The 11,491-nt window shown below is 41.6% G+C and overlaps 1 protein-coding gene across 3 annotated transcripts; it reads left to right on the top strand.

Annotated features, from left to right (window-relative positions):
* Positions 1 to 1,133: 1,133 nt before the first annotated feature.
* Positions 1,134 to 11,098, top strand: LOC145478603 (acid phosphatase type 7-like). Of its 3 annotated transcripts, XR_014048296.1 has the most exons (13): positions 1,137 to 1,736; positions 2,228 to 2,338; positions 3,164 to 3,260; positions 4,297 to 4,342; positions 4,786 to 4,852; positions 4,952 to 5,040; positions 5,462 to 5,534; positions 5,865 to 5,912; positions 6,128 to 6,178; positions 6,843 to 6,954; positions 7,508 to 7,667; positions 8,455 to 9,166; positions 10,476 to 11,098. XR_014048296.1 is itself a non-coding variant. In XM_081456700.1 (12 exons), the coding sequence occupies exons 1-12, from the start codon at positions 1,464 to 1,466 to the stop codon at positions 8,630 to 8,632; spliced, it is 1,302 nt and encodes a 433-aa protein (XP_081312826.1). In that variant the 5' UTR covers positions 1,134 to 1,463; the 3' UTR covers positions 8,633 to 9,889. The 3 variants fall into 3 exon arrangements, 2 of the variants coding, with proteins under 2 accessions (XP_081312826.1, XP_081312816.1); XM_081456700.1 differs by lacking the exons at positions 7,508 to 7,667; positions 10,476 to 11,098 and adding an exon at positions 8,000 to 8,156 and having other exon boundaries at positions 1,134 to 1,736; positions 8,455 to 9,889; XM_081456690.1 differs by lacking the exon at positions 10,476 to 11,098 and having other exon boundaries at positions 8,455 to 9,887.
* The last annotated feature ends 393 nt before the right edge of the window (positions 11,099 to 11,491 follow it).

Genomic DNA, 11,491 nt, shown 5'->3' with positions numbered 1-11,491 from the left:
TATAATTCGGTTAACTTTTAATCCTGGGTTAGCGTTAACCGGCTTCCGAACAATCCTGCCCTGTTTTCAACAACTTAACCTCAGATGAGCCCGCGATCCAATCGAAAACTAGCACTTGATCAGCGGTCAACTTAAAAAAAACACGCGACCTCGATGAGCTTTTAACTTGAGCCTGCGATATGGTCACGTGATATTTGTCAGCGGATACCTTGTTTTGACAGGTATCAATTGATCATAACATGGATGTCCAATATCAAAGAAGTACACGATAAATCAAGGCTGCATGTCTCAGTCAACGGATTATTTGGAGTATGGCCGCCATGTTGCGCGACTCCGTCGTCGTCGTCGTCGCCGTCGTGCGTACGCGCCCACGAGCAATACCGCTAGCCATGATAACCATGGGAAAATCAACTCATGGGTTTCCTTTTCTTTCCTATATGAGTATGGGGCTCCGCTTGGCGGCCCTTCGGGCCGCCGGAGCTCCGCTATAAAATGGCCTATTGTTGTCAGCCACCTTTCAACCTTTAAAGCCAACTGCTATGGTAATCCCTTCATATGTCGAGAAAATGACCATTACTTATACCATTATTGTATCGACTGACAAATACGAGTTATGCAACGCTTTCGAGTGGTATACCACGGAATATTCCATGCGTTATTTGTATGTTTTCGGTCGTTATATCTATTTAGGAAATACAGTGGCCAATGCGATATACATGCGGCGCACGATGGGAAGGTTTTGTGTAATGCCGCCGAATATACAACGGCTTTCCTGTATTCTGATTGGCTGTATTTTCTATGGCATGGTTTAAAGATTGGTATTATGTTCCATCACGTGTACCAGCTGAAAAGTGCTCGAAAGGGTATGATATTAAGCTAAAGTTAATCCTGAGGAACCCTCAGTTTTGGTTCCTTCACGTGATGTGTTTAAACCGACCGCGTCCGAGACTGTTTTGAAAAAAATAATATACATATATATAGACTCGATATATTGCTTCGTCATGAATGCCACACTACATACTTAACTGCGTAATAGATATACTGCAAAAGATAGGAAAGTGAAATATTTTGTTCCAGTCTAGCCTGTGAAACCACCTCCCCCCTCCCCCCCCCCCCCCCACCTACCCTCCGTTCCCTCTTGGCCCTTCCAGCCGCGGACAGACCCTTGTCAAACAACATCACTTGGAATCTGAATAACGAAAGATCCAAAAATATAATAATCAGTTTCCTCCCAGACGCGGTTAGCTGCCAAGTAAATTAGACCGGGGAGGAGAACTGGGTTGAAGAAAAAGTGGCGCTTTTTATGATTATTGTTCACATCCCATTGTGCTGGCCAGAAATAGCTCCACATCAATCACATTTCAGCCTCGTGAACGTCACATGAGTTCACTCCCGTCGTGAGGTCGTGATCTTTTCAGCGTAGCATTCGTTCCGCAGGGACAAGTCTTCGATTGCTTTTGACAATGACTCGTTCTATGTTTGCTGTACTCCTCATTCATCTCCTGGTCTACTGCAGTTATGGAGAAGCAGACGATAACAAGCCCGAGCAAATACACGTCGGTTTTACGGGAATTTCCAGCGAGCGAATCGTTAACTATGTGACTCCCTCGCCGACCTTGAAGCCAGAGACAATCGTAGCATATGGCACGAGTCCTAACACGTTAAACAAGAAAGTGACTGGGGATTCGTTCGTGTTTGGTACCGGAGGACATAATTTTACCATTCATAATGTGAAGGTATGAACGTTAGAAAAATTCATGTTGCTCAGACATCGGCAGGCTCCACTTTAAACTTTATAAGAAGCATTTTTTGTATCACTTTGTTAGAATGCTGAACAGGGACATTAATGTATTTCAGTATCGCTAAGTTCGTTAAGTGATTTTGAAACTGAAAATGTTTATTCGTTATATACATGAAAACCTTCAGTCCTTTAGGACTTAAGCGTCTGGTTTCGATTCACATGAATTTTCATCAACTTCCGGCTCCAGGAAGCGTCGAAAATCGAGGTCAGCTATTCTTCTAAAGTGATCGCCCGTAATACACAAACCATGCTATTGCTGGCCCTATAATCTTCGGAAAAAATTCGATTATTTCCATCTTGAATGCTTCCCACTTAGGAACGAAAGGGTGTCCATTTAAATTATTACATAACGGATTTGCATAATTCCCAGGTTGTGATTTACGATGTCACGCAATTTCTTTACTTAATTTATGTCACGTCGTGTAGTTGACAGGTCTCGAACCAAACACCCGCTATTACTACCAAGTTGGTGTCCCGGACAACGGAACAAGTGAAGTCATGTCTTTTCAAACTAAAGACGGAAACCTAGTCTTCGCGGTGAGTACAGTAATAACTCTTCCCTATTTTTATGTCACGCTCGCGTGTGCAGGTCACGCATACGTTTTCCGAAAATTTCGGGGCTTTTAGTGCAGAGTTTTTTTTTAAAAATGTGAGGGTTTGTTTTTCAATTGTAATACACCAAGAAACCAAGTTGTCAAGATGTGAACACTTGCGCATCGGCACTAATCTTCAGTGACGTTCATCCAGGCGTTCATTAATTTCAAGATTATCAAGCCTTCTATTGAACAGCTCATCTAACGGTGGCTTAGTACCAGGTTTAAGTCTGCATACGAGCCAAGTGGCCCATCGGGCCGGAGCTTATTCCGGTTTCTGTAACATGAAGCGACTAGGAGTATTTCTACTCCCCCCTGGATGGGATGCTAGTCCATCGCAGGGTTAGCCCCTGCATTAAATTCGCCGGTACTCATTTGTACACCTGGGTCACCAGGGTTGAGAGAAACACTGTGAGAGTAAAGTGTCTTGCCCAGGAACACAACACAGTGTACCGAGCCAGGGCTCGAACCCGGACCGTCCAGCGCACTAACCATGAGCCCCACTGCGCCTCCACAGGTTAAGATTTAGAATTTTCAATATTGCATTGCAAGATGAAAAGCGTTGTTGTGTGCGAACTTTTTTATTTTGCCATGAGGTTATTTTGTTTTGCCGTGAGCTTTTTTAATTTTGGCGTGACACCTACGGGTCACCATACTCGACAAACTGTAAGAAAATTCTGTTGGCGCTATTAGGTCTTTGTTACCAGTTTTGGAAAGATGGTTCAGTTTCAGGACTCCATTGTGACCTCGTGCTTAATTTTTTTGATAGGTATATGGTGACATGGGCTACACAAATTCTGTCAGTCTTAATCGACTCATACAGGAAGTGAACAGCGGAGGGTATGACACCGTAATTCATGTCGGAGGTACACTGTCTATATAAAACACATACGCGTGGTTTTCTGCGTAACCGGCATGTCCCCGTTTGTCACGCAAGGGTAGGAAAAAAGATGGCGGCTGTACATTTTACCACAATACCTTGCTAACCTAACACAACCATATTTTGGCAGTATTTGTTCCTGTACTAACGACATTTTGTATGCTATGTTTGAAGATTTAAGAACTTTTCTACGCGTTTTTAGGAGCGTTGTTAAATTTTTCGTACGCTACGAATGAGCAAATGAACGAGTCGCCATCTTTTTTCCTACGATGGATTGGCCTGGCTCGATGACCAGTCGACAAACGATTTGTTACTAGCTTTCCTATCTTTGTCCCTAAGAGATGTAGAACTACAACATATCAGAAATCTTTTTTTTATTAGAACAATCAGAATCTGGAACTTACTGACCGGCAGAATGGACTTAGCTAATGCTGCTCTGGCTAGTTTCAAATCACTTCTTCTCGTGCTGTCAGAATGAACTACAATCCGGACAATCCTCGAACATTTAAAACCATCTGTTTGAATTGCAACTCCACAAGATTTCTAGACCTACCAATAATGTGCTGCATGTAATGTGCTTTTTCTTTCTTTCTTTTTTACATATATTTTATTTCTGGGCCCGCAGTAATTGGCTACCTAGCTGTTTCAATGTCCCTGCCAAACCTCTACAAAGCTAATAAAATAGAAAAATAAATAAAAAAAACATTTGGGATGTCTTGGACGAGTCTGTCATACTGTGAACCTGTGCGTCAATCTTTCTCCCACTTTTCACCATTTCAGTGTCAATCGCAATTCTTCTTTCTGATTCCAAATATTTCTTGTAATATTTACATTATTGTAGTTCTTGGAATTTCGTGGACATCATGATATCGGCCTCTATGTATCTGTGTGAAGATGCGTTGATACTGTCCATGTAAACAATTCTGGTCAGTTGTAGTTTCCTTCGATTTGAGTTTTATTTTGACCTCTATGGAAAAGGTCATTGAGTCTTTGTAACTTTATAACGTCTTTTTTTATTCCAGATATGGCCTACGACATGTACGAAAAAGACGGAGACACTGGAGATAAGTGAGTAAGAGAGATGTTAGCCTCGGGGAGAAAATTTCTTCTATACTCGGTATTTATAGATCACCAGTCGGACATGACTTCTGCAAGAGAGACGAGTGGTGGGAAACCGAACTCAGTAGAATCTTATCTTCAGGAACAGAGTTCATTGATCGGTATCACTTCTGGAGCTCTTCGTTATTCGCCTTTTCCGTGTGTCTTTTTGTTCTAACAAGCCAGTCTACGCCTTCACTTTCTTTTCAGTTTTTATACAATACAATACATGAATTTATATAGCGCTAATTTCCAGAGGTCAGTGGCGCTTTACAATGTTTGTAATTAAATTTATGTTGTTTTGTTTCTTTTCTTCTCACTCAGTTCGCGTTGTTCTATGCTTTTGTTCGGTATTTGTATTTATGTTTTGATGACTTAGAGAAGGATTAACTTTGCTTTTTTAAATCTTGCAGCTTTATGAGGTCTATACAGCCCATTGCCACAAAAGTACCCTATATGGTTCTCCCAGGAAATCACGAGGTACTGTTTCCTCTTTTCACAGAATAATTTTTTTCAGCATACCGGTAACAACAACGCACGCTTTATTCAATTTGGCTAACAGTGTTTTTTATCTTTTAGTATAAGTATAACTTCACCCACTACCTTCATCGTTTTTCTAACATGGAGCTGGGTGTTGGACAGACGAGCGGAAGTGAGACGAGTCTTTGGTAATTCATCTTTTTCCATAAAAATCTTTAATCTCTATCAAGTAACTTTGATTCTTGACGCTAATTAATTAACGTAGCTATAGAAGAAACGCAGCATTTGGAAATTAGTCAGTCCTCAGACCCTCTATGTTGTCTTGAGTACGTCGAGATCGTAAGCTTAGCAAAATATTAACCCGGCGCGTGGGATATGAACGAGCCAGAATGCAAAGAGACGTTTGTGGATAGACGTTTTGGAAATAAGATTGATGATCATGTGCACTATCGTAAAAAATACCTAAACTAGAACAGTTACACTGCTAAGCCAGAACCGAAAGAAAGAAAAAAGTAAATTGATCAATTCTGATCAAAAAACAGTATTAGCACGTCACACTGCTTCTTTCAACCACCGAAGTATTGTCTGACTGTTTTGTCTTTATTGTAGGTGGAGTCTGGATATAGGCCTCATTCATTTCGTAGGTTTTGACACTGAAGTGTACTACTATTACTCTGATAAGGTATTAGGAGCCTTTCAACTTTTATGCATGTTTTGGCTGTCTCTTGAAGCACGGTCAAAGAAATTTCTTTTAATTCCGATCTTGTCAGACATCGGTCAGTTATTAAGAAAAACTCATTTAGTTAGAAACAGTGCCAAGGGCGTAACTAATTTTAAACTGATGGAACACTATACATTAACCGCTTTTAAGAGAAAATGAAGGTCTCGTCATTTTCTCTTGCCGCTTTAAAATAATTAGGGCACATAGACTTCTTATGTGATGAATACGGTACCAGTTTTTGTGATTTCCTCAAAAAGACGTTCAGTGGCTAATGTGTGTTTTTTGTTGCAGGGTCAAATTCAGAGACAACTCAACTGGCTTGAGGCTGACTTGATTAAGGTGAAGTCTAATTACAAAACAAAAGGTCAATTTTTGTATTAAATATGAGAAATAACCCCAGACGTTGACAGTTTGTTTTGTTTTTTTACCCTGTTAGCAGTCATACATCTCACCCTAACTCTATTTACTTTCTAAACTTTTTTGGCCCCTCCATCTGTTTTCACATTAGTTTGTTTGTATATTGTTTTGTCGTTTTTGTTCTGTCCTATATAAAGGCCAACCAGAACAGAGAAAAGACGCCATGGATTGTTTCTCTTGCCCACAAGGTACATTTGGTTGCCAATGCTTCAATGATGAAAGTGTTTTCTAATGACTGTTGTGAAACCAAAATTTAAGCCATAACATCTTCGAGCCTCGTCACAATTGTTGAAACAGGTCAGCTTTATTTTCCCTGTGCCCCCGTGTCGATGTTATCTACGAGAAAATTAGGCCGCACTAAGATATCCCAGCGTTGATTGGGAAGCTGGGTGTTTCAACAAAATGTTACGAGGCTTGACCGATCACGGCAGTCCAAATAACGCACTGATCCGATCAGAACCAGTAATAAACACGGGAAAACGAGTGTAAGCAACAGTTTTCTGAGATGTTCACCAGTCACTGACCAAGCTGATCGGAATTTATTTAACGAGAGTTAAACCCCAGACCTCCCGCACAATAGCCGGGCTGGGCACTCTACACCTCGGAGAGGCGGCTAGACTTGTGCTTCACTGGACCTTACATTACTTCAGTTTTCTACGGAATTTGCCAACAGTTTCCCTCTAGACTAGCTCTTCCTGCTTTAAGATTGCCTCAGTAGAACTTAAGAAACGATCCGTGATTAAATCTTCGGAGAGATTCTAGAACGGGTTATTTGACCTCTTTATCTGGTACGTGCGCTTTCTAATAACTACGATATAAACCGTTGACTTAAATTATTTCATATCACTGTAGGCGTGGTTTATGGAGAAGACAGACTTCTCAGATTTTGGACCTCTTATGCACAAGTATGGTGTCGACCTACACTTATGTGGCCACGCACACAACTACCAGCGGCTTTACCCAAGTAAGTAAGAAAAGCATAAGTGCAGCGAATGTCGCGAAACCCAAATACTATTGGTTCTGGTTTGTACATACTGACTGCCGTATAAGTTCTAGCTGTAGCTTATTTAAACCAGTATAAAAGAACTGACAAACGCAACTTAAACATTGACATTTTGTAAGAAACCACTTCAATTCCATGAAAACATGGCCTTAGTTGTGGTAAACTTTCAGTTATTTTACAAGAACAATAAAGTATGTTTCTTGCACCACTGTAAAAAGTTTCAGTGGCCACTTTAGACGATATACAAACTTTGTCGTGTGCGTTTTTTTTTTTGAGCTCTCGTTGTCCGTGTCTTACAAAAACAACTTTCATCATTTGCAATATCTGAAGCTGCGATTTGTCAAGCGGTAACATGTTTCACAATCATGCGACATTGCAGCGTCGTACACCACCGCGGTGATCGTACGCCAGGCGCCGGGTTGCACCACTAATCAATTCTTGTCGTAAGCTTCTCAGTGCCACATGTTCTATTGTCTTAATCGACCCCAACAACGCATTGTCGTTTTGTACCTAGCTTACAACGGAAGCGTGGATAAACCAACGGACAATCATGTTTATGTAAATCCCAAGTTCAAGACAGTGATTGTGGCTGGATCTGCGGGATCTCACGAGAAACTCTCAAACTGGACCCGGGCACCTGATTGGTTGTCGGCAAAATACATCTACGACTATGGGTAGGTTGGTTGGGAAGTACATTAAGACTATGGGTGGGTTGGTGGGGACGAATATCTGCTACTATGGGTAAGCCAATGGGGATGGGCCTCAGATGACAAAAGGCAAGCTCGTATCTTGGGAATTTCCGATCGTCTCTGACGGCATCTCCGACCCCCCTTTTTTTTCCTCAGAAATCAAGATTTAAATCGGAAGTTCGTTCTGAAATTTGACATGTGGATGTATTTTGCCAGATATCAGGTGCCAGAACATCACTTTTCACTTTTTGTTGCGAACGCAGCAGGGAAACATATCTATTCAGCTGTCTTTAACCGACACTCCGTGTTAATTTCAGCGTACGGCGGTAAACTGGATAACCAAACCAAAGAACACGTTTATATTAACCCAGCTTACCTGACGACCATAGTAGCTGGATCTGCGGGCTCAAGGGAAAAGCTTTCAAGCGGTTCAGCGCCTAAAAAGGATCTGGCAAAATACATCGAAGATTACGGGTCAGTACAATAACCATAGGTTGTTCATTGGGGTGGGGTGGGAGAAGCAAAGCAAGGGGGTGGGAGTATTATGACTTTTTTCCTTTCTTGACAGTCGATAACGGGGAGTGTGAACTTCAGTTTTGGATAAACATAACTGACAGTACGGTTAGCTGGGGTGTCCGAGAATTTACTTAGCCCTCAGTTTTTAGCGTAACGCGACAACCTAAATGTCGGCTGTCTAAGTAACGTAAGAATTAAGTCAGTTTAGAGTTGTTTTAAGTTGTTTCAATTTGGCTTTTTTTCATTCCTTCTCCAGCTATGGCCACCTGCAGGCCATTAACAGGACCCATTTATACTGGACTTGGGAGAACACCCATGAAAATGTACGGTCTGTGATGCAGGACTATCTTTGGATCGTGCAAGAGCACCATGGCATGAGGGGCCTCTACCAAGAAAAGTATGAACTCCCGAACGAGGAAGACATTCAAATATGATTTTTGAACGAATACAGTAAAAGTATATAGTAGACTACGGAAAAGCCCTTGTGTGAACAACCAATTTCAGTAGCCTTTTTACAGTTTTTGTACTACGAAATTACTTGTTGCCTGTTTCCGAAGTAGAAAAAATAAACTAAAATAAATCTGCGCATTACTTCCATGCTGTCCGTTCATAAACCGAATCTCGATTATGTGAAATTTTCCCTGTGGTCCTGAATTGTATTTTCTATTCAGTCGTTATTTCAATTATCCGAACTCCCACTTATCCAGATTATTTAGCGAGTCCCAACCACGCGGAAACGGGCTTTGAAGTGCTTTGAATGTATTCTGCGCATAACTGATTTTGCCTTTGCCATCTATGTGCTACCATGTAGCCTATCAGAACGCTAGAGATCCATAACACAGTACCATTTCGTCAGTGCGCACGTTCAAAGGTGTTTAAGAGCAAGTGCACAGAAAAATTGAGCAAAATGCCAAAATCGTGGGCACGGCAAAAAATGAAACCAGTCTTAATTTTCAATTTGTAATGAGGTATTGACAAGTTGTCAATGGTTTCGGGCTTTCGTTCTCCAAATACGGCCGGGTTTTCGAATTATTTGAGAAAATCGATTTTCGCACTCTCGCTGGCGAAGGATAACAGGATAATTAACATAAATTGACATTGTCGTAAATGTCTTTGCGCAAGTAGTAAAGCCTATAACATCTGGAAGAAAGAAACTAATTTAAAAGGAGAAGTATCTGACACTTTATTTATGCCTACTTTTTGGTTTTAGATGATGCTTCTTGCTACGACAAAACACTTTCTTTGATAAGGCTTCACCACAGTCTCAGCAAATCGAGTTTCACTTCATAATTACAAACCAACTATTCGATATGTGGCCATTGTTCAATTGGGCTCGTTTTTTCTGGTTACAACGTGTCTAAGTGTTCTCCTTACACACCATATAAAAATTAGTCTGGGTTTTTACGCGAGCGCTTTATAAAACGCCTTCGAAAATTGAGTAATCTCACTAAAATTTAAACCAATTAGCATATTCCCGATACTTGACACTTCAGCGCAAAGACGCTTTTCAGCCGCAAAGGCAGGTTTTGAACAGATGAAATTATAGCGCTGAAGTCTGCTTCAAAGCTTAAGAAGGCTGACTTACTTTTACATGCCGTCCTGTTATTCTCCATTTTGTGCTGCGGTCTACATGCGGTAACTTACCGGTAGTTCATTCGGTCAAGGGTAACGATTTAAAGTCACGGTAACGTCAGTCCGTGATTCTTCTTCACAAACAAATGTAAGTGTGTGTGTGTGTGTGGGGGGGGGGGGGGACAGGGAGGCGGGGGCCCGGGAGAATAGGGGGCGGGGCGGGCGAGAAAAACGGCGGGAAACGGCGGGAAACGGCGGGAAGCGGTAATTCTAAGAAGGAGGGAATCTTAAATTAAGCATTAAAATACTTTCAAAAACAAAAATCCAAAATCATGTCTTTGACTTGTAGTTGGCTTTGTGATCTTCTGTACAAAAGAGGAGGGATATCCGTTAGAAACAAGTACAGGTGACAGATGTTTCTTCTCTCCAGCGATTACTGATGGTTTAGTCACAAGACGTTTAGCGCCTTTGCGCCTATTTTCCTGTTTTGGAACAATCTCGTTCCTGGAGCCTTCGTTGCCCCTGTCCAGCGCTGGACAAAGGTAACGAAGGCTCTGGGAACAAGATTGGTTTTGGAACTGTTAGGCAGAGTACTTGGTGTATTTTCTAAAGTGCTCGCTCCTCGCAAATTCGGACGAGTGCACCCTGGGTTAACCAATTAAAAAAAGCAGGGCAGAGAGGGGAGGGGGTGGGGGGGGGGGGTAGCGCTAAATAATAATTATAATAATAAACAAAATAGAGAGTAGAAAGAAGTTCTCTACATTTCATGCTAAGTAAGCTCTACAGGCTGCTGCCATTAGGAAAGCCCCCCTCCCTACTCCAAAAAAAAAATCAAAAGCTAGCGGAATACAGGCGTTCAAAACTGCTGGCATCTTTTTAGAAAATCGGACAGATATACAGATTTTCCAAAAACACGCCCGCTAGTTTGGTGCTATTTTGGTGCAAAGTCTTTAACATGGTTTTCATAAATCCAGACATATATTGGTACAGAATGTCCGAAACTGGTCAGGGAATTCCCTAGTTTGACTCTAGATGCTTTAGAAAGATCGACATAAATTAGACACGCTCATTTTTCGGCCTTTCTGGGTCATCCAGGCTTAATCCGTTCAAATATATATCTGGATTTATGAAAACAGTGTTAACGAAATCAAGCGGTTTTTATCTATTTTTTATTATTATTATTATTTATTTATTTATCTTTTTGCTTTCCTTATGACAGCCGCCTGTAAATCTTACCTAGCATAAAATGTAGAGGACTTCTTGCTGCATGTTTCATTTATTCATCTATTTTTTTCATTATTCATCGCTTCCCCGCCCTCCCCCCCCCCCGCCCCCGCCCCTTTTTCAATCGGTATTAAGTTTGGCCCAGACTACACTCGTCTCAATTTCAGTTTGCGCGGTGACTCTGAGAAGGAGTCAACCGATCAGCGTTCTGTATTTGCTGTCTAAAGGAAGTCTGCCCGAGGACATCATTAAGTCCAATGAAGGCCCAAGTCTAACGATTTGCTAGCAAGCGTCGTCCATTATCGTACGTGAGGCGGGCCTGAGGAGATGTGCAAACTGTACGGGTCACATTCAGTCCCGTAACAGTAGGCCGTTTCCCCTGTGGCGATAATGTTGTGCTTGCTTTAGACAGCAAAAATCTTTAGCCACATCAATTTAGGGCTTAAACGTGCAATGGACGAGACATTTCTAGCTGCTGTTGGTGCTATTTGCTCTGA

This window comes from Orbicella franksi, chromosome 1, assembly GCF_964199315.1.
Source record: "Orbicella franksi chromosome 1, jaOrbFran1.1, whole genome shotgun sequence".
NCBI classification, from domain to species: domain Eukaryota; kingdom Metazoa; phylum Cnidaria; class Anthozoa; order Scleractinia; family Merulinidae; genus Orbicella; species Orbicella franksi.
This window is presented reverse-complemented; position numbering and strand designations above follow the sequence as displayed.